Source organism: Stegodyphus dumicola, chromosome 7, assembly GCF_044657685.1.
Source record: "Stegodyphus dumicola isolate Sdum_Otavi_A_Nest chromosome 7, ASM4465768v1".
NCBI classification, from domain to species: domain Eukaryota; kingdom Metazoa; phylum Arthropoda; class Arachnida; order Araneae; family Eresidae; genus Stegodyphus; species Stegodyphus dumicola.
Genome location: NC_140774.1, coordinates 41950310 through 41973001, shown reverse-complemented (window position 1 = coordinate 41973001; position 22692 = coordinate 41950310). Strand labels below are relative to the sequence as shown.

General features: G+C 32.8%; 1 protein-coding gene across 2 annotated transcripts in view; it reads right to left on the bottom strand.

Annotated features, from left to right (window-relative positions):
* LOC118189539 (adenosylhomocysteinase-like 1) overlaps nucleotides 1-22692 on the bottom strand; it is a 373963-nt gene that overhangs the window by 336079 nt on the left and 15192 nt on the right. Inside the window, exon 1 of one of the 2 annotated variants that reach the window (XM_035360167.2) lies at nucleotides 8439-8650. The exons of the other annotated variant lie outside the window; for it this stretch is intronic. Coding sequence (XP_035216058.1) covers nucleotides 8439-8516 — 78 coding nt within the window. The 5' untranslated portion in view covers nucleotides 8517-8650. Of the gene's footprint in view, nucleotides 1-8438; nucleotides 8651-22692 lie in introns of those variants that run through there. 2 annotated transcript variants of the gene reach the window in all.

Sequence of the window (22692 nt, the reverse complement as noted above, 5' to 3'; positions counted from 1 at the left end):
AAAATAAATTAACAAAGAATATTTTATTCATCTCGCTATGACAGAGTTCACTAAACTAAAACGATAAGAAAGATATTTAACAATGTCAAAATGTTAAAAGGTATTCATCAGTTCAAAACTGCTTCTAGATAAACAAATTAATTAAACTAAATAACGCTGATTAAAGAAAGTAAATTATTTAAAATTTACTTGCTTTAAACAGTTTTATCATTCCCTCCCTATTATTTTGATATTAAGATGCCAGAAATGTCTCTCTAGTTTTGAGGTCATTATGTTACGCTACCAGAATATTTACCATTCATATAGTCTGGTGAAGTTGCTATTTTAAGAGATACTTGTTTCATTTCAGTTTATTCGTCTTCTTAAAGTGTCATTAACATTTTCATGTACAACATACAGTTAATCAATCGTTTCCAATTGTTAGTTACTTCGAAAGATGTCAACTAAATAATATTCATAATTTCAGTAATTACTCAATTTTCAATGCTTGAGTTTCCTGCCTACTTTTTCAGCAAAAACTTATTAGTTAGTTCAAAATATGAAATATAAAAGTAAACATAATTCTCTTTCCTTCTTGAGTTTACAAATCGTTATGCGAATATGCATTTACAGATTTTAAAGCCTGAAAAATACATGCCTGCGATTTTATCATCATGCAATGATTTGTATATAGCTGCATTTTTTTTTTTTTTTTTTTTACCATGATATTTTCGACGACCGTGTTTTTCAACTGCGAAGATATTTGAACCGCTTTATTTTCGACGACGATTTTTTGTACCACGATGGCTTTAGAACTGCAATGAATGTTTTAAATTTCTCTTTGCTTTCTGTTTTCCCACGATATTTTGTACGACAATGTTATCGCCTTGTGTTGTTTTCTCCGCGACGTTTTCGTCCGCGATGATTTTCGGAATTGAAATAAGGAGAAAAATAATATCTCTATCTGCAATAAAAAATTGTGTAATAATAATTCGAGGTGTATTCCCAAAACCCGGAAGTATAAAAATCATAAAGTCTGAAATTATTCTTAAAAATTAATAATAAAACAAGGAATGAATATAATAATTCTCAAGAAAAATTCCATGCAAAGCGGAAAGGAAATCTATAAGAATGCAAAAGCCATAAAAATTATATATATCGTATTTCTACTTCAGTACTTTAATGTGCTTTGAATGACTGAATATATTTTGCAAATTGAGGTCGCTTATAGTTATCTTCTCTAAGATGATCGCATCTAGAAAAGACCAAAAACTTCTGGAATCGTGAGTGGTTGTCTTACTGACTATATTTAAAGCGAATTGTCTAAATCAGCATTACCAGATAGTGGTGAAAGAAGTTCTTACCGTAATACGTTTCGATCGTAAATTTAAATCACTTTCGAACCTTAGCACCTATTTAATAAAGGTTAGGTAAGCTTATTTGAATACGACAAAGGCTACACTAGTGCTGTCTGCCTACGAGAAGGGATTCCTTCGTAAATGTTTTTCTAAGGGATACTGGCTGGTATTACATACTGAGAAAAACTAAGAAAACCAACCATGCAGCCAGCCTGGGATCGGGATCAATACTAGGAGTTCGCCTGGGATCGAACCCATTCGAACTGCAAATATTTTTAGTGGTCTTAACACTCAGCCACTGGTGAGGCCTTTATTTTATTTTTTAAATGTAATAAAATAAAGGCCTAAATTATTCAAAATGTAGCTATACATTTTTAATGGACTGTTTGCGCATAAAGTTCGCAAGTAGCTCCCGTGTAAAGTGGCAATATTTTCTATTTTTGCAGGATACCAAATCCTCGAAATGAAAACAATAAGCAGAAATGTCAGTAAAACTTCTGTCAGTAAAAAGTCAAAAAGGAAGACAAGAAAAGAATAAAATGATACACAACGTCATTTATTATCACAGAAACAATAAAGACTGATACATCACAACAGAATAATAATTATTATCAACGCGTTGTACATGAGATAATTAAAAATCAAAATGACAAATAAATATCAAATGCCTGAGAATAAATGTTTCTCTCAATGAAAATTCGTGCAAAAATGTTTTAAAAAATAAAAAATAAAAAAAAAAAAAAAAAAAAAAAGGAGAATCAAAACTGACGGATATTAAGAAAGAAAAACCGCTTTAAAGCACAGTAAAATGATATTCACTTTTTCCGAAATTTATTTCTCAATACGCGCCTTGTGACAGATGACACCTAAATAAGCAACAAAACCGACTGTATACATCTCACTTTACTCGGGGACAAATCCTAACAACCGGAAGCACAAGACATGCATCCACAGTTTAAAAAAAATTAAGATACGTATCACATAACGTCAGTTCCGCCACACAAACACAAACATCAAAGACAGTATTCTTCAAAAGCGAAATTTTTCGGCGAAACTTTAAAAAATAAGATGCGAAATAAACTTTTATCTTCTAAAGAAAAATCACTCTTTATTCTAGACAGCTTCAAAGAAACTAATCGTACGAATTTAAGCAGAAACATTACACAATCCACCAGAGAATTAAGAAACTCTAATAGCTTAGGAATAATTTCACTCTCTAAGCATTTCTTATAATGCAGCACCATGTAGTGAGTCCATCTGAAAGAAATAAGAACTTTATTTCATTTTAAGTGCTGTTCATCATAAGCAACGTTTTTTAAAAAATAAGTGGATATAGTATTTAAGGTACCCCTGGCTCAATTATTCTGCCTGTCAATTCTCATTGAAGATAGGAAACTTCGAACAGTAACTGATATAACATAGCAGAAGGGCTTTCGAATAATAACTGAAACCAAAATATGAGTTAAAATTCGAAGTTCCTGTACTCACAAACACCATCCTCCTTCAAAAGCGAAGGGCATTCTCTGTTGGATCACTATAAACGGTATAGCACTTTTCAGATTGTTGCCACTAAATATTATCGCCCTGTAATACATTTAAAGAAATTAAATAATGAAGAATCTGCATGATTGTATGTATCTTTCTTGCACTGTGAAAACACGACGGTATCTAGAGCCTTCCAATTTTGAAAAACGTAATCCTCCAGTCGAACATGGGCACTTGTAAGCCCGAAATTTGAATTTCGAATTTGTTTTATAATATATTTCATATCTTGTAAAATTTAACCGAATTTCTGATTAACAAACTCAACGATTCCAAAGCAAGCAGTGGCAATATTGTACTGAATAAAACATTTCTATCTCCAGCGCGCGAAACTGTCTATCGGAAACTCTAAAGATATGCTGTTTTTAAATATTTTGTAATTTTGCCGTTGAATCGAATTTTAAGCCCCAAGAACGCGATATTTAGTAAATAAAGTAAACACACAAAACGTTAATAATAAAAAGACAAAAAAAAAGTTTCGTAAAGCCATCTTAGTAAGAAAACTCACTGATATCATGAACTGAGAAAAGACTGAAAAAACAAAAAATTGTATTCCAACACTTAACGCTGCATCGGGAAGTCTAAACGTATACTGCTAAACTGCTTTTAAAAGTTTTGCAATTTTGCTGTTGAATTGTATACGGAATTGTGAAGGAAATTATGGTTAATAATAAAGCTAAAAGACAAAAAGGAAGAAAAAAAAGGTGGTAGAAGTGAGACAGATTTCATTTTCAGGTGCCGCAAATTGCCAGTTCGACTACTAATGTTTCATATATCGATTTATTCCATATTCTTAGTCCAGAACTGAAGTTGTTCACCGTAAATCTTTTTCTGTTTGTCTCTTCATATAGAATCATGTCCTTCTGCCAACTGGAAAATATACCCTTCTTACTATTACATGTATCGAGCTCCCAAAATTTGTTTTTCAGAATACTTGATATCAGAGAAACAATCCACTGAGAGAAGATTTTCTGCCACGGACAGAGACGAAGCTTTTCCAAATGTTCCTCTTGCCATTATAAAAGATCTTCGGCTATTAAAAATAATCCTAACAATTTAGTTGTTAGAACTTTCATATCTCTGTCAGTCATAAAATTGCTCGGATTCTCCATAAATTCAATTTTCAGGGTATTTCTGCAACCATTGCTAAAATTCTTTTCAATTACTAAAGATCCCATCTCTGACTATATGGCTACAATAATATTCCACCTTTAACTGTCCCTCAAGGAATCGCCTACACTGAAACTGACAAAAGTGAATCGTTAACCGATCACTATGCTGCTCAGTTTCGCACAAACAACATATCCAACCCATCCATAGAACACATGGACATCTAGACACTAACAAAATTCCTTACAAACCCACACGCAAACAACATTCGTCTTGTCAAGCCGTCAGAGGTCTACGGTTATATCAAGAAGTTGCACACCAAGAAAAGTCCAGGGAATTCTCATGCTACTGAAACTCGTCAATATTATCAACACGATGCTCAGTCTTGGACATTATCCTACTTCATGGAAAACTGCAGTCGTCTGTGCTGTTATGAGGCCTGGCAAGCCACCTACGGATCCAGCATCCTACAAGCCCATCAACCTATTATCTTCCCTGAGTAAGGCTGTGGAATTAGTCATTCTACAAAGAATACTCTAGCACTCAGAAGAGCATAACATCACAATTAAAGAACAATCTGGTTTCATTGAAAAAGAAGGTATCAAGAAGAAATTTAACATTAAATTTCTTCTTTATACATTAAATTACAATTAAATATATTAAAATACAACAAATTAGAATGTTACAATTAAACATTCTACTATTCACCAACTCTGTCGGGTCACGGAAATGATCTCCCAGGGCCTTCAAGAACGTCAGATTACTGATGCAATCTTCCTTATGTAGCTAAGGCCTTCGACCGATTTTGGCTTGAGTGTCTTATGCACTGATTCATCACTCTGGGCTTCCCAGAGTACATGACATACATCACCTATTCCTATTTAAAGAACCAACACTTCATCGTTCGTGTAAACAAATCGCTCTCCACTCCTAGGCCCTTTAAGGCTGGAGTCCCCCAGGGGTCCCTTTTAGGCCCTATATTTTTCAACATCTACACGAACGTTATTCCACAAACACCACTCACCACTCTGACTATGTACGCCGATAACACGACAATTCTATCAAAAATCAGCTTTTAGCCAAGTTCCGAATACGTAAACGAACACTAACCCCTTTAATTGCTCGGAAGAGCGTTCTCTCTATTCACAACAAAATACTCATTTATAAGACCCTTTTGCGACCCACACTCACCTACGCCTGTCCTGTTTGTGGTTATGCTTGTAAAACTAGTATGTAGAAATTGCAAGTTGTTCAAAATATTGTACTCAGACAGGCGGTGAACAGTCGTTGGTTCATCAGGAACTCGGTAATTCACCGTGAGCTTAAAATTCCAGAAATTCATGTTTATATGGCTATGTTAGCCGAAAAATTCTTTATGAAACTTCCTGACGTGCAAAACAGCACCATGCCATTATCAAAGTCATTAATAAAAATTTTTCTTCAGTAGTTAATGACAGCAATTTTCCAAGCCTTCAAATTTCTGATATCTTAGTTTTTTCACGTTTAATTACTGTTTTACTCGACAGATCCTGTTATATTTGTTTTTGCTTTGCTCCGCTCATTTTTTTTTTTTTTTTTTTTTTTTTCCCCATATAAAATCGCTTTTTCTCCTCCGACTATTGAAATTTTCTTTCCTCCTTCTGAAATAGAGAATTTTATGTCTGATTACTATAGAAATCAATTTTAAAATCTACGTCAAACTAAGGTTGGTTTCTATCTAATTTTAAAATCTATAATCTGCTTATAATTAAATAAAGTGCGAACAAAATGTAGTTATTTGTCCATAAACCTTCTCAATGTATACCCTAGAACAGCCTTTTGTCAGATAAATTAAGACAAATTGTAACTAAAACCATGACTACCCTAAAGCATCAAAACTAAAACTATGACTGAAAAACACTGTCTCTTTTCTCCCCTAAATGCTAAACACGCTGTCGGTTTAAACGTGCTGTCGACTAAATGTACATGAAGGCTAACTGTCCGTGACAGCTAAATTAAATGTCTTGTTGGTTAAGTGTCTCGTCCGCTAAGTGTCCGCGACCGGAAAAAAAACTTGCTCATTTAAGTTAACGGAACTAAAAAACATTCCATTTTCAAATTTAATCAGTTATTTCCCATTGAGTAATGTTAAGAATTTTAATACAGTTACAGTTTTACAAAACTGTTTCACTTTTTAAATTGAACCATTTCAAATGGTAAAAACGATTTGTTAATTTCAGTTCAAAATAAAGTAAATGAAAAATCAAAGTGAAAAGAACCTAAATAGTGCTCAGATTTAGCTTCGTCATAGCGTTTAATATTTACACATTATTCTGAAATTGGTACACATTTTTAATATTTAAATTTGTATAGATCTATGATATTTTAATAAAAAATTCTAAATTTTTGGTAAAACGCCTATAAAATTTAGTTTAAGATGGTAGTTATAAATTAAAATTCAAAAATTTTTACAAAATAATTGCAAAAAGTTTTTAAATGAACCCCTAAAAAATATCTGAATTTTATTTGGATTAAAGCTAAATTTCTGATTATAAAAGAAAAAAGCAAGAAAATTCAATTAAAAAAAGAGATATTATCAAATATAAGCCAAATTCAATTAACATTACGGAGATAAAATTTTTAGTGCTAATTAAAAAAAAAAAGGGCACTTTGGCCTAACTTCAAACGTAGAATCAAACTACAGAAAAAAACAGCATGTCATTTTAAGGAGCCCGGTTTTGTGTCAAAATGCGTAATTAGAGCAATGCTATTTATAAATCTACTATAATTCTAAGTCGCGCTTACAAGGCATGGAAAACGCAAGCTGAATTTCGTCGATCGAGCCGACTAGAACGGAAGATATAAAACAGCCCCCAAAGCCTTAGAGGTCTCATTGTACAGTTAACAATCACTGCTATTATCCGACACATTTTCTTCTCCTTTTTTGTATTTTCCGATGAAATTTTGAATTATTCTGACAGTTTGTAACAGTAATTTTTCCATCGTTCTGCAGCAGACGAACTTAACATTTTCTATACAAAGCCCGATTAATCGAGAATAGACTGTATGAGGTTTTTCTAATATTTCGACAGCCACTGCTAGTTTTAAAATTTACTTTGCAGTAAACTATAAAAATACAGTTAATTATTTTTTGCGTATTAATTCAACGATCAGTGCTACAAGTTATTATGCACAAGTTATTTTCAAGTTATTATGCACATAATGTAATCTTAAAAATTAAATTATACAGAATGCTAACATAGCGTGTTGTAGCATATTTCAAATTACATTATATGTTTCAAAAATGAAATTTCTGCTTATTACGATACGAAAGGGGCAAAACGCGATGTGTGCCTAGCAAAATCCAAGAACACCCAGCTATTCAGACAAAACAGAGCGCAATCCATTCAGATAATCGAAAAATCCATAGAATTGGATTACCCTATTATTGTGGGCCAAATGCAAACGGCAGATGAGGGAATTTTATGTTCTTGCCTTGATCACATTTTATTTATTTATTTTTTTAATCGCACACTTTTTAAACAAATATTACATTTTATACTCGACAAAGAAATAGTACTTTAAGGTTAAAAATCATAAACACGGAACAACGCGATACTGAAAGGATACTGGAAAATCACCCAGTGAAGTTGCTTTGCAATATAAAACAAAAGTTCTTAGTACAGAAAAACAGAGCTTTCACAAACTTGACGTCACCATGTTTGCTAGTTTATTTTCGGGAAGGGAGAATACACTCGTTATAGCTAACCCACGATCCATCGATTAAATAAAGAAAAGTGGATGTATATACAATATGTATTTGCTTTTCTATTAATGTTTATAAAGCTGCAAGTGTGTTCAAAATTGTGACGGCCTACATGTCTTACACATTCATCTAAATTACTTTAAGATATTCTTAAAAATGCATGCACTATACTGGACCTTTTTCAGTGTTTAAATCAAAGGAAAATAATAATAAGCTTAATTTCACTGCATAGAGTAAAAAGGAATCCAGATAATTGGTGTGTGTGTGTTGAGTTGAGTTATGGCAAAGCACACGAGGGCTATCTGCCTAAGGGGAGCGATGCCTTCGTGGAGGACTTTCTAAGGATAACTGGCTCGTATACACGTTACACATGGGGAAAACCATCCAGATAATTGGAGTTTCGGATATCTGAAGCCGCATAATTCGAACTGTAAAGATTCTGTTCAGATTTTAAAAGCTACAAATGATACATATATCAACGTGGCTAACTACAGAAGATTACAGTTTTTTTTATCTATAATTAGATAGACAGAAAAATTCTTTCTTTCAATCACATTACATTTCCCGCAAGATTTTAAAAACTCTGTAGGAGTTAATAATTACTGGGATTTCGAATGGGAAACATTTGGCTGCAAAATAACCGATTATGAATTCAAACGGGGTACGTTATTGAGCTTCAGAAGTAAAATGAACTTAATTCTTACCATATAAAACTGATCTGTCTCTTCCGGGATGTCCGGGGGACGTCCAGATCCTAAAGGCAACACCGGAGCACGAAACATTCTCTGTTAATAAATCCACGTCTGTTATTTAGTAACTGGATGAACTCCAGTAAACTGAAGTTTGTTTGCAATGCAGCTGCGATACTGACGTGCGCGCCGACGACTCACAAACTACTATAATAAAAATGAAAAATATAGAAGATTCACGGAGGTGAGGTTGGGCAGGGGGTAGGAAGATCTTCACCGGTTGTCTCTGTTTGTACCACATTCAGTAGTAACAGCTGTGAGTGACTTGGTTAAGCAGATCAGGCAATGTTCACGTTCTCTATTCATCAATGATTGTGTTGACGGAGAAAATGACGTGCACGTCAACGTCGTTACGCAAGTGGATGTATCTTAATGCTGCTGCGCAAGAAGGCAGTTAATATTTTTTAAAGAGGAAGATGCAGAAGAAACGCAGTGAGAGAAAAATGGCTACGAAGAAAGGATATACTTCTACACAATGCACACTCTTGCCCTTTTCTACGAGGAAATTAATTGAATTTAACACAAACTACGCATATGAAAGCAACATAGTATTTCTTTAACAAGAAATCTGTGGACAAAAGAGATATAACAATAGCATTTATATATATCTTATTTGCACCTGGCACAGAAGAAATTAAAATTATTAAACTTGAACTTCAGAAATCTGATTTAGTTTCTACACTGCACGCTATTTGTTTTTCCCGTGCATTTGCTATGTGCAAAGAAATGTCACATTAAGCATAATTTTCGTGAATACAGGCTTAAAACACGTTCAGCATAATTTCTTGACAAGGGAATAATATCAGCGGTGCCAAGCGATATATATGTCCTTAGCAACATTCTTACTAAAGAGACAGCTAAATGGTTAACAGGTTCGGCCATTGTCATTCTCGAAGAACTGACAAGTATCAGGCGATTGGGGAAAAAAATTGTTTTTAAATATATCTCAAATAATAAATACATATAATTTTCTTACTATCACACGCACGTGCGTGTGCATATACTCGCATTGCTCATAAAATTAACGAAATAATAAAATATGCAATGAAGCTATTGCACAGAACATAAGGGAGTAAAATATAATTATACATTTATTTTAAATTATTCAGAATTATCAGGTCTGATGTTTTTGCGGCATTCCTTACATCATTAGTTCTGTTTTCTATTAAGTAAAATGTTAAAATGCTTTTTAACCGGCAAGCGCCTTCTGGCGCGATAGTACAGTTTAGGATGATTTCTCAACAAAAATGGAAAAAAAAAATAGAATGATGTCAAACATATTTTTCGCATGAATTAAAAAAATGAGCAAGGAAATGTATAAAGTAAAACAACTGCTTTCAAAAGCTGAACTCTTCTTTTTTTTAGTCCACAGGGCAATCTACCCAGAAGGATTATTAATTTCGTTTTGGCATTTTGCGTTGGTTCAGTATACATGTCGGTTCACTTTTCAAATTTTTGCCACCAAATATTAGACCCCTGTATTATATTTAATGAAATTAAATAATGAAGAATCTGCACAAATGTATGTATATTTCTCGCACTCTAATAAAACAACGGTACCTAGAGCCATCAAATTTTGAATATTGAACGTTTTCACACGAAGATGGGCATTTGGAAGCCCAAATTTGGAATTTGTTTTATTATCTATTTCATATTTTGTAAAACTTTAACGAATTTTTTATTAACAAATTCAACAAAGCAAGCAATAGCAACACTGTACGGGAAAAACATGATATTTAATAAATAAACGTAACACACAAAACGTTAACAAAACGCCCCTTTGGGCGTAATTAAAATCACTGGGGACTAGCATTTCGACTCGTGTTTAAATAAATCCTGGTAAACCGGTTGGTTGAATAGGCATTTCCATGGTTTTTCCATATGTAAAGGAAATATTAGCCAATTTCCACGAAAATGTTCAAGAACATCTTCTTTTCCTTAGCAAACTTACAGCTCTAAGCCTGCAATAATCCAATAAAACCAATCCAATTCAGACCCTGCGCACATTTCTTACGAGGGATATCCTTTATTCGAGGCGTTCGTTATGCAAGGCATCACTGTACAATGAAAAGGAACTAGTGTGTGATACTCTCTTTTGAAAAAAAAAAAAAAAAAAAAAAATCGAAGCATCATGAAGTAGCTGTTTTTGATGAAATTAAATATGTGTATAGCTCATACACAGATAATAAAATGATTAAAAAATCAAGGTCGAGCACAGATAATAAAATGATTAAAAAATCAAGGTCATAGTACCTATTCACGACTCACAATCACCCATTAAGTGTTCAAATTAGTAGTTGGTCGAACCGCGCCTGGCGACAATGCATGCTTGAATTCTTCGAGGCTAGGAGTGGTAGAGGTTCCTAATGTCAGTCTGTGGCACATTCTGCCAGGCATTCTTCAGTTGTCGCTCCAGATCTGCGATATTTTGTGGTACCCGAATCTAGCGGCCTATCATGTCCCAGACATGTTCGATTGGTGAAAGGTCTGGTGACCTTGCTGGACAAGGAAGAGTATCAACCACACGGAGACAGTTCAGATATGGGAGCGGTATGTGACCTGGCATTATCTTGTAGAAAAATGGCCCCAAAATGACGTGCCATGAAGGGTAATGCAATCGGCCGCAGGATGGTATTAACATATCGTTCAGCTGTTAAAGATGTACGGAGGATGACTAAAGAAGACCTGCTGTATTAAGAAATAGCGCCCCACACCATCACATTCGGGGTTATGGTTGTACGCCTTTGTAAAACAAAGGCTGTTTGGGACCGCTGGCCCCACCCTTTCCAGACACGAACACGGTGGTCATCTGCTTCAAAAGTGAATCGGGATTCATCCCTGAACACTATACGATGTCAGTCTGATGGCAGCCATGATGATCGGCTGCGACACTACTCCAGACGACTCTGCCGATGTTGTGGGGTCAAAGGCAAACGTCTTAAAGGCTTCTGTGAGCGTAACCCCGTCTCAGACAAGCGCGGTGAGATGGTGGTATAGACGTGGGCTGTAGTTCGTTGAATAGTCAACAATGATAAGCGTTGGGACGGTCTGGGCTGGCGAACAATCATCCTATCTTGCCTAGCATTTCTGCTCCTTGGCCTTCCACTTCATTTCGTCAGCAATTTCCTTGTAGCAACCATTGCTGCCACATCTTTACACAGCAGTGTCTGTACGCTGCAGGTGGCGGCCTATTGCTCGGTATGACCACCCAGCTTCACGCAACCCTACAATGCGACCACGTTCGAAGTCGTTTAGTTGTCTGTAAGGCCTTCGATATCGTCGTAGTGGCATCTTTAGTTACTTCTTTAGGGAATTACAATGGCAGCAATAAAAAACTATAAATTTGCCGCCTCTGTTACTGGTTTTATAATTTGCGAATTGTGCACTACAAATGCGTGCTACGATCGCAATTCCTGTTCATATGCCTTGAAAGTTTTGATCATTTGCATATTCGATAGAGATGTTTTTGCATACCAAATTTCGTCACGATCGCAAAACTCCTTTTTGGTGCTTCGATTTTTTTGCAAAAGAGTGTATATAGCAGGAGAAGCATCAGTTATGAAAGTTTCCAACATTTTCTCAAGCCCAATTTACACTACTCATAGAAGACAGCTTTTGAATCTCCAGATTTAACTGCTCATATTACGATTCCAAATATTCAAGCCTTGCTGAAGGATCCACCATTATTGCAGCCACTTCCATTAACCATGATATTACTCGTACTTTCTCGTAGATAGAATACTTATGTTCCACCACACCAAGTACCAACCGAGAACTAATCACTTGTATTATTTTGAAAATCTTTACGTAGTTAAAACATACCGATTTCTCGATTAACGATCAAAGGACGCTATTTAGTTTTCATTTCATTAACATTCACTGACTGCAAAAAATAAAAATAGAATACAGAGAATTTTGCTAAAAATTTTTAGCAGTATTTACTTATTCTTTTAGGCAATTTATTTTTATCCTTCATCTTAATCTTTCACTAATAAATAATTATTCACCGAATTTTAAATAACCGCTTGTCTTTATAAATAATAGCACTACCCAAAGATCACAGTTTCAGAACACAATTGTCATCGACACTGCACATTTTGCCACGACTTCCGTTACCTGCCAGACGATGCAACCTTGATACTGCATTTCGAATACTGATGCAGACACACTAAATATGGGTCAGCAAATGACAAATGCACCACCTTTTCGTGAGAGAAAACAATGTCGAGAATAGCAGTGGCATATATTTGCTTCACTACTCGAAGCAAAATGAAAAAGAGCTTTTGCTGATGCTCTGGGATGTTACGTTTTTCTTTTTATCTGTTTTATTTTTCCTCTGGAAGGATTCCAAAGGAGAGGAAGACTGCGGCCACCTTGTTTCAAATCAATGGGAAATACGAAGCACTGTGATTCGCAGCAAACTAACTCAGCGGAGTGGAATTTTTCATGACAAGGTCTTTTTAAAATACCTGCATCATAGAGCTAAAAGAAATACCTGTATCACAGAAATGGAAAAAGAAAATATATACACATTTTGCTGCGAAATATATATACATTTTGCTTTTATTTTATATTTTAGTTAAATACTGAAATTTAAATTAAATGTGAGAAGTATAAGAAAACAACCAACTAAATAAAGTCTTATAAAATAATATAAATCAGAGGGTAAATTTTATTATTTCTTTTATTTTATATCAAAACACCTTCCACATATACAATTATATCTTAAATAGGAAAGATTTAAAAATAATACGTCATTTAAGAGCTCTGTCTCATTTTCTCACTTCAAAAGCAACTCAGTTGATTTCTCATATAAAATGAGTATCTATATGAATTATTCTCCCCAAAACTAAAATAGTTTTCACAAGTCATTTCACTTTCAGACAAGAGACACTTTCAGACATATCACTTAAGTTAGTGTGATGAGGAGAAAATCTAGCAGTATTTAACTTTCGCGCTAGATTTTTCACATTAAAAAAAATAATAATAAATTCAGCGGCTTAACTTTTTTAACACAAATTGGATCATAATTACAATATAGTTAGTCTATAAAATAATGTAAATTTGAACATTTCTTTTTACGCCTATATAAAGATCTAAGAACAGCTGTCACCTCGAGGGACAGTTAAGAGTATAATTTGTCAAATGTTCATTAAACATGCGTCATGATACATAATCAACTATAAAATCATGATTGCAGTTTAAAAAGTTTTATGTAGGTGATGAAATACTCATTAGTCCAAGGTTTGGACAACCAGTTGTCGTAAATGATGCACAGGGCTAGACGAGGTCAGTGCTCTGGTATGCAAAGTATTTATTACACATTTCCTTAGAGACAAATGTATAATGACTTTCAAGCTAAAGATAAGGTTAAAAAAACTGGATAAATACTTCTATGTTCAAAAGCAAAATGGTTCTGTTTGAAATGCAAAAAACTATTACTTAGTCTTCTAAAATAACATCAATCAGGACACAACCATTTGCTTCAGACATTTCCGTAAAGACAGGCAGAATGCCTCTTTTGATATCTATCATCATACACTGACCATCCCGTGGTTTGGGATAGCTTGAACTTTCTGTATAAATTTACTCACAGAACCGTCTTTCTAAGACAAAACAGCGATCAGAAGACAAGAAATCTGGCAAATAAGATGGATGCGGCCAGTACCCCCTTGACTAATGTTAGGGCAGTGGCTCTCAACCTATTTTGCTTGAGGTACCCTTTCATCATTGCTAGATCATCCCCCTTTCCAAAACTCGAAAAATACATATATTCATTAATTTAGATTATTTTTAATGTGTCTTATAAATTAAACAACAAAAAATGTAGAAAGCATAAATAAATATCAAAACTTGAATAAACCTAGTTTTTTATATTCATAAATTAAACAAAATATTTAACAGCTAAATAAAAGGCGGAACGCATTCCTACTGAAGCTAAGAAATTCCCCTCGAAAGGAATAACCCTTCTGGTTGAAAGTCCGTGCTTTAGGTGGTATTGCTGCGGCACGGCATAGTCTGCCGATGTTGTTACCAATCTCACTTGTCTGATAAAGGTAAACACAAACCCACGGCATTCATTATAGCAAGTAAGTTCGATTTCTGATCAATAAAACACAGGTTCTTTTCTCTTTTCTCAAAATTGAACACTGCGAAAAGTCGTATGTTATTTTAATTCCATTTGCTTTACAACACAAACTACGTCATCCCGGATGATATTATTTCGCATATTTCTTCAATACAGAATAGGCTAAGGAAGGCCATGTAAAAGACAAATTCAGTTACTGTTAATTTTACCCACATGATATGAAATTTTTGTGAACATTTTGAATACAAGTTTATCAAAGACCAACACACTATAACAAAAAGTAATCGTTTCTTCAGTGCTGCAATAGCACAAAAAGTAATCTGTGTTTGATCGAACTGCAGTTGCCATGAAAAATGTTTCCTATAACAAGACTCATCAACCTTATAATAGAAACAAGAAAGCGTTTCAAAATGGTCTGAAATAACACTTTCACCCAAAAAGGTCTTGCTGACTTTTGGATGGCGGTTGGTATCATACAATATACGCTGTTACACCACAGCCAAACTACACAGAATTAGCATATTGTTATCTCTTCCAGAGGATACATATTCAGTTATTCCAACATCAATCCGTATTATTTCATAATAAGAGGCATTTACTGATCGATAAACAATGCGAGATTTTATAGTTTATAAATTCGCATGAATTTAAAACTATACCATTTAATTTCCTGATACGTCAACAAAAGTTACCAGCCCTTCTAATGATTAAATAGTCAAGCAACAAATAACTCATTTCAACCAATTAACTATTCCGACAATAATAGGCTTGCAATAGTAATAATTCAGAGCCCTTCCTCCAGAGTCGTAGCTAGGGTTTTCAGCGCCCAGGGCAACTGAAGATTTCGCGCCCCCTACTGCTTGCCAAGGATGGAAAACATTTAATTCTAAAATGTCATAACATCAGTTTGGCGCCCCTTGGATTCTGCACCCGGGGACAGATGCCTCCCTTGCCCCCCTCTAGCTACGCCCTGCCTTCCTCCAGCCGCTTTGCATATATCATGCGCCTCATGTTGAATAAAAACATAAAAATTTATACCTTTTCATAGAAAGCCATACCTGAAATAGAAAAACAAAAAATACTAATACATAATTCTAAAATTACACTGATCATCATAAAAGGTAAATAGAACCGCAGAGCACCGAAAAAACCTCGATTATCAATTTGCATATACATAAAAAAAAGGAAGGAAAAAATAAAATATTTACAATCCGTAAAGAGTTCAATGAGTCCCAAAAGATATCTTCCCGCCGTCTTCATATGAAAATAAGACATTCTTCACTTGTTACAAATTGCACTCAAAGGAAACCGCACATCTTCAAAACTTCTGTCAAATGAAGTTTTGAATTTTCTAAAAAACAAATATGATATCTGGATAACTCTAAAAAAGGGGGTTCTGGTATTCAAAATAATCAATATTCTGTCGCCCAGAGTAACGCTATTCCAAAAATAGAAGACGATAAACTTAAAGGTCTACATGTCGGTCAACATGCTATTTACACCTATAAATAGAATACTACTCAAAAAAAGTTTCGAACTAATCGAAAAGTGTGCAAAATGTCGAAAAATTAAATGTCATTTCAGACTCTGTTAAAATATTTGATGTGTTAAGGCCTCTAAACCACATCAAATACATTTTAGGAACTAATGGAGGAGAAAGAAGGCAACGAAAAATACACTGAATTCTCCTCCTGACCAATGTAAAAAGTAAATGGTGTTATTATTTAAAACTAACCAGTTATTATGATTTGGATTAGCACTTTAACTTCTCCTTTCCGTACTCCTCATCAGAATATAAAACAGATAGCTAGTATTTAAACTGAGTTGGAATTTTAAGTGAGAGCGTGTTTCTGCCCTGCGCGTGTATGTTACGTTTAGTTCCTGATAGTAGTAATTATTCGAATGGATAATATCAGATCTGATTCGGTTTTGCATTATATTCGCTACAGATACGTTAATTTTGACGCTTCAAATAGAATTACTGAAACAGAGTAAAATTTCATTGTGTAATCTTTGATATTCCAAGTTTAACTTAAATTAGATTCTGTTTAAAGTTGCATCACCATGGGCTGTGGCTGATATTGTTAGCAGAAGAAAGGGCATTTATGTTGAGTCTGTTTCAATAAAAAGGTTGTTTAAAGCTTTTGACGACTTCATAATTATTCCAGACATAGTGATAATTCGCTTTAACGTCTGTTGGGGTTATTGGACAAATTACCAGTTCCAAATCAAATAAAATCTCATAAAAAAAAACTTAAATAATTCAAAAATAACCTTTACAGTGTTTAAAGCAAAATAATGTTCAGTGGTTGCAATAAATGACATATAAGAGATTATTTAAAATCAAACTTAATAAAATAGTTATGAAACTCAAGATTTACAGTTCTTATAAAAAGTGCTTAATATTCTTTTATTTACCAATGTTTAAGATTCATTCAGTTGCTTAATTGAAAATAGCACAACATTTAAGGGCTATCAGTCATAGAAAAGATGTCTTCGTGGAGGACTTTCCGAAGGCAACTGGTTCATATTCACGTAGCACATGGAAAATATGAAAATCCAAGCAATATAATGTTCACTCCTACATCTAAGCATGTGCATCCCTTCCTGGAGCTTGCCCTTTTTAAAAAAATATATATAATGGGAGAATTCAATGTGGGTGATAAAGTTACTCATAATAAAGTTCTCATAATAGGTTACCATAAGGATTCACCATCCCTCCAAATGGTTACGATTATCAGCGGCACAGCAAACAGGTCACAGTTCTAAAAACTATAAAACTCTCATACATTAAAGTCCTTCATTCTCTTACATTGAGGTACTGATAATTATAACATTTTTGGAATAGCATAAATCTTTTTATAACAACCCATTTTAAGAACATTTATGTTCGAAATACAATTTTCATCCTCAGATATATTTTTATAACAGTCATGCGAATAGCATGATTATGCTTAAAAGCGTTATCAGTGGCACTTGCTGACGCAGTAACAAACAATTTATGGACAACAAATACAACATTAAAGCAAAAGTAGCCTTAGATATGATGAGGTACAGACAAAGAAACAAATCCAAAGATCAAAGTGCTAAAACTGGGATTGCAGGAAAACTGCAGAAATGCACCATAGGAACAATAATATACATACAGCATTTTGACAGCACTGAAGCTCAGAGAAAACATATAACTATGGTGAAATTAAAATCACATTGTTCAAATGTGGAGTTAATTACTTTTAAGATTTATTTATTCCTGCATTACTCTTGCATTAAAAAGTACTAACTATTCCATCTGAAAGATATGTTGAATGACCACATGATGAATTAAACCATGATGCTTCAAACCGCAATACAAAAACATTAGTAACAATAAGAATTGGGTTTTTTTTTTTTTTTTTTTTTTTTTCCCCCTTTCTAGAGCTTATGGCCTACACCAGGCATTTTGCTATAAGAACTATTTTAATATACTCCAAACAGTATTCCTATACCATGCATTTTAACACTGTATTTTATCTATCACATTTACCTCTAGTAAACTATGCTTATATGAGACATTTTGAATTGTAAACACCATAATTATACTTAAAAATATGATGTGTACTTGATCAAACTCTAAATATTTAAGCACTAACAGCAAATTTGGATAACAAATTTGAGACCAGAAATAAAATGAAATATTAGCGATTCTACTTTGATATTAAATTATAAACAAATATAAAACAAAAGAAATAAATTTTAGTATGCATTTTTATCAAGACATTTTTGAGAAGAACATTATGGCATTGAATAGTACCTGAATGAATGGTAGTCAACAAATTTCAAATTTTGCATATTTATAAATAACAGATTATATTTTTTTATTATAAGCGATCAACTTTCTCAGTTGAAGAAATACTAAATAATTTATATATTTAAATACAGACAGCATAGGCAGTACATATACCACATGGATAAAATATGTTAAATCACATACATACACACCAACTTTAGATGTTACTTGACTAATGACAACTGTAATTCAAAAAGAACAAAATCACATTGAAAGAGAAATAGAGAAGGCTATCAGAGAAGAGCCAGCCAGAAACAAAAAAGGGCAAGACTACAGAAATGAGGATATAGAATGTCATTTCTGAGTTAAACAGAAGCTAACTCTGCTGGGCTAGAATTTATACACGGAAATGTGCACATATTTTTTAAAGTCTGACTCCAAATATGCATATAATTCTAAAATATAGTTTTACTTTGTTTTTATCTGTATCTTATCGTGAGACTAACATTATAATATTAAGACTATAATATAAGACTAACATTATAGCTATTATGCATCTAAACTCCATTTGCATACATCATGTACATACTTTAGATTTTTCATGGCTAACAGCCAAAGTAATAAAAATTATTCATAAAAGTAATGAAAATGACTTCTAATTCAAAATATTCATATTATTCAAAAATAAATTAGTCTGTTTTTATTGCATCTCGTCATCAGGCTAGCTTTATAACAAAAAACAGAACAGATAATGCCGATTACAGAGCTATAGAAACAAGCCCTTGAAATATGCACTTAATATTTTTAAAAATTTAAATCAATGAAAAATCATTCACCTATAGAAAATATAAAATATTTTAATTATTATTTTAAATGATTTTATCTGAAATGGTAAAGAAACATAATTCTGAAATAGTGTTGTAAATCTCTGAATTATTAGTTTGCAAATCTGCTGTTCATTTAAATTATAAGTGTTAAAAATTTAAAAATCCCTAAATTTTTTTAATTTGTTACATATTAGTGCAATTTCTGAATATTAAGAATGCAGCTTAATGTTTTTCATACAATCTATTACGTGACGAACAGAAATTTCAATTCAACCACAGTTTAAATCATGCAATTATTTTTAATACTTTTCCCACCACCAACATTCAATATATAAGTATTATGATTATTAAAGAATAAATCATGAAAAATTTACATTAAGTGTTTACCCAAGGTTATATGGCATTGATAAGTAAATGAACATGTAAAGGATTTAACACCCAAATTCTACTTCAGTTCAATAAAAGTTTTAAAATTACTCTGACTTTCATAGCAGTTCACAGCTTTTGATTCTAAGAACAACCTGCTTATGTTGAATTCTAAAAACAATATGTTTATAATCAGTAATAATAGTCATAATGGCTTGTTCATAATAGTCAAAAAGCCTTTTTTTATTAATTAGTACAAAGATCTGATTAAAATAAGGTCACAAAATAAGGTTCCCATTTATATGTGCAATGATTCATTGAAGCATGAAATAGGTTTGGTTTGGTTTATTAGATTACGGCAAAGCACTCGAGGCATGAAATAGGAATCACCGAACAGTCATGTTCACTCAAAAATTCTTGTGAGTATATGACAATCAAAATTTCTGTTTGGTAAAACACCATACTGCATGTTATTCATTTGCTTCATATTTCTCACTGACAACACATACTCCAATAAAAGAGAATGGTCATTTAATATTTGATCAGCAGTGAAAGTGTTATGCAATGCCTAATAAAAGCATAAAATTTCAAACAGATGATTTCCCATTAACTCTTAAATGACTGATTTTTCATTAAAAAATCATATGCATTAATGGTTTGAACTGATACTTTCTTTAATAAGCAGTTACACTAGTTGCAAATACAAACTATATATATACTATATATAGTTTGCAATACAAACTATATGCTATACAAATTACATGATACTAAAATAAAACAAATTTTATAATTATTCATATGCAAGTTAAGAATGTATACTCAAAACACAACAAAATAATAGAAGTGCTGTGAACAAGAAATCAATCAAAATACTTTTAGAATGAACAAGTTACATGTGCAACACTCCCACAAACTTTAAACCAAGAGTTCTCAACCGGTGGTACGTAAGAGAAAAGTAGGTGATATGCAAAGTATTTTTAACTATTAAATTAAAAAATTAAAACCCCAACATCCTAATTGAGTTTTTTCTTCTAACACTCGTAAATTTATGTGATCTGAGCTTTGTTCAAGAGTGGTGGTGGCAGTAATACTTTGTAGTGGTGCTACTAAGGGTTTCAACTTTTGTTTAGATGGTACGCGTTAATCAAAAGTTTGAGAACCGCTGCTTTAAACAAATAATATTTTTAATGTAATGTAATTAAACTCTCAAATGATATTTGTTTGCATAATTTTGCATATACAGTAAGACCACACTTAACACAGGAGATACGTTCCATCAAAGTACAGCGTAATGCGAAACAGCTCTAAACGAGGCTATCTTAGCATGTAAATAATGGGGTTAGGAGAAGATGGATAGAAAATTGGTTAGGTATTAAATTTAATAATGTTTTCTTAATAAAAATAAAACCAAGCATTTATTTCTTACAAAAATAAAAACAATATAAACGAATATACTTATAAAAACAAAATTCTCAGTCAGATTATTGTCTATTCTGTGTTTCCAATTTTCTCCCTTTTTGTCAGGAAGGCATTATGATAGATTGGCTTAATGGCATATTGCGTTTAATTTCCTCATCAGTCCATATAGACAGTCGTTTTTCCATTTCCTCTATAATGTTATTTCTAGAACGGGTAATTCTAGTTGCAGAGCTTGACGTAGTTGCAGTTGCCAATGACAGTACTTTTTCTTTATTCTTAAGAATTGGACAATTCTTATTGATAAAGTTGCCAAATTCAATGCAGCACTAATTTCAGATCGACGTTCATCAGAATCCAGAATCTAATCTTCTAATCACTTGCATTTTAGTTTCCAGTGAAATGCTTTTTCTGGTTGCTTTATTTTCTTGTTTTTTTATTACCCATGATTATCTTGTTACCCATGATAAAGACTAAAGATCATAATATTTGTCACTGTATTAATCATTATAGTATTATATAAATTTATACTTACAATAATGTCAACAAATGTTTCAAATGATAAAAATGTGTCCGTACAGCACCGCACCAAACAAGAAACACAACTACACTGTTTCAGATATGTTATTTGGAAACCTAGCGCTGCGCACAATTTCAGGAAATCCCCGTGTTGAAATAAAAGAGCACTAAACCGAAACAGCACTAAACAAAACAGCGTTAAGAGGGGTCTTACTGTATAGTTAATGTACACACAATTTTCTTTCCTTACAAATTAGTTTATTTTTAACCTCAGGATTAAAAAAAAAATAATAATAAAATCCGGATTTTATATTATGCCCAAAGAGGCATTTTTTAACGTTTTTTGTGTTACCTTATTAAATGAACATGATTGTTCTTTGCACTTAAACCATAAAATTCAATTCAACAGCAATATCAGACACGGAAAAAAAAAAAAAAAAAAAAAAACCCTCGTGCATAAAATATCTAAGCTTGAAGATGTACTCAATGTTAATGTTAATGGAACACTTTGAAATTGTTGAGTTTGTAAATCAAAAATTTGTTAAAGTTTTAAAAAATATGAAATACATGTTCCAAATTTAGATTTCCAGATGCCCGTATTTGAGTGGAGGACTACGTTATTCAAAATTTGATGTCTCTAGGTAGCATTGTTTTTTCACAATGCGAGAAACATACATACATTCATGCAGATTCTTCATTATTTAGTTTCTTTAAACATAATGCAGGGCTCTAATATTTGGTGGCACAAATTTGAAAAGTGATTCAGCCTTTTATAATGAACCAATACAAAATGCCAAAATAAAATTAGTAGCCCTTCTGAGTTACTGCTACTTTAGGTTAATTAGTACGATGGATTAAAAAACAGAATTTTTAATGTCAGTTTTTGATTTAAAAAAATTCTTCATTAAAAACTTATACTCATGAACTAATTTCAGCAAGTAATCATATATCATTCAAAATATTTTGAATAAAATTAATAAAATGTTAATCTGTGATCATTTCAGAGCATAGCATTAGGAAACAAATTGTAACGAAACTTCAACATGCGTCACATGCAAGATAACTTTGCATATTCATTATTTAAAACAATCATTTTTAAAAAAACATCTTCATATCAGAAAACCCAGATAAAATACTTTTCATGTAATTTCCATTTTATTCACAATAGCTGGTAATTGGTAGATAATTTATTCTTCTGCAATATTATTAGCACACATTTAAAACAAT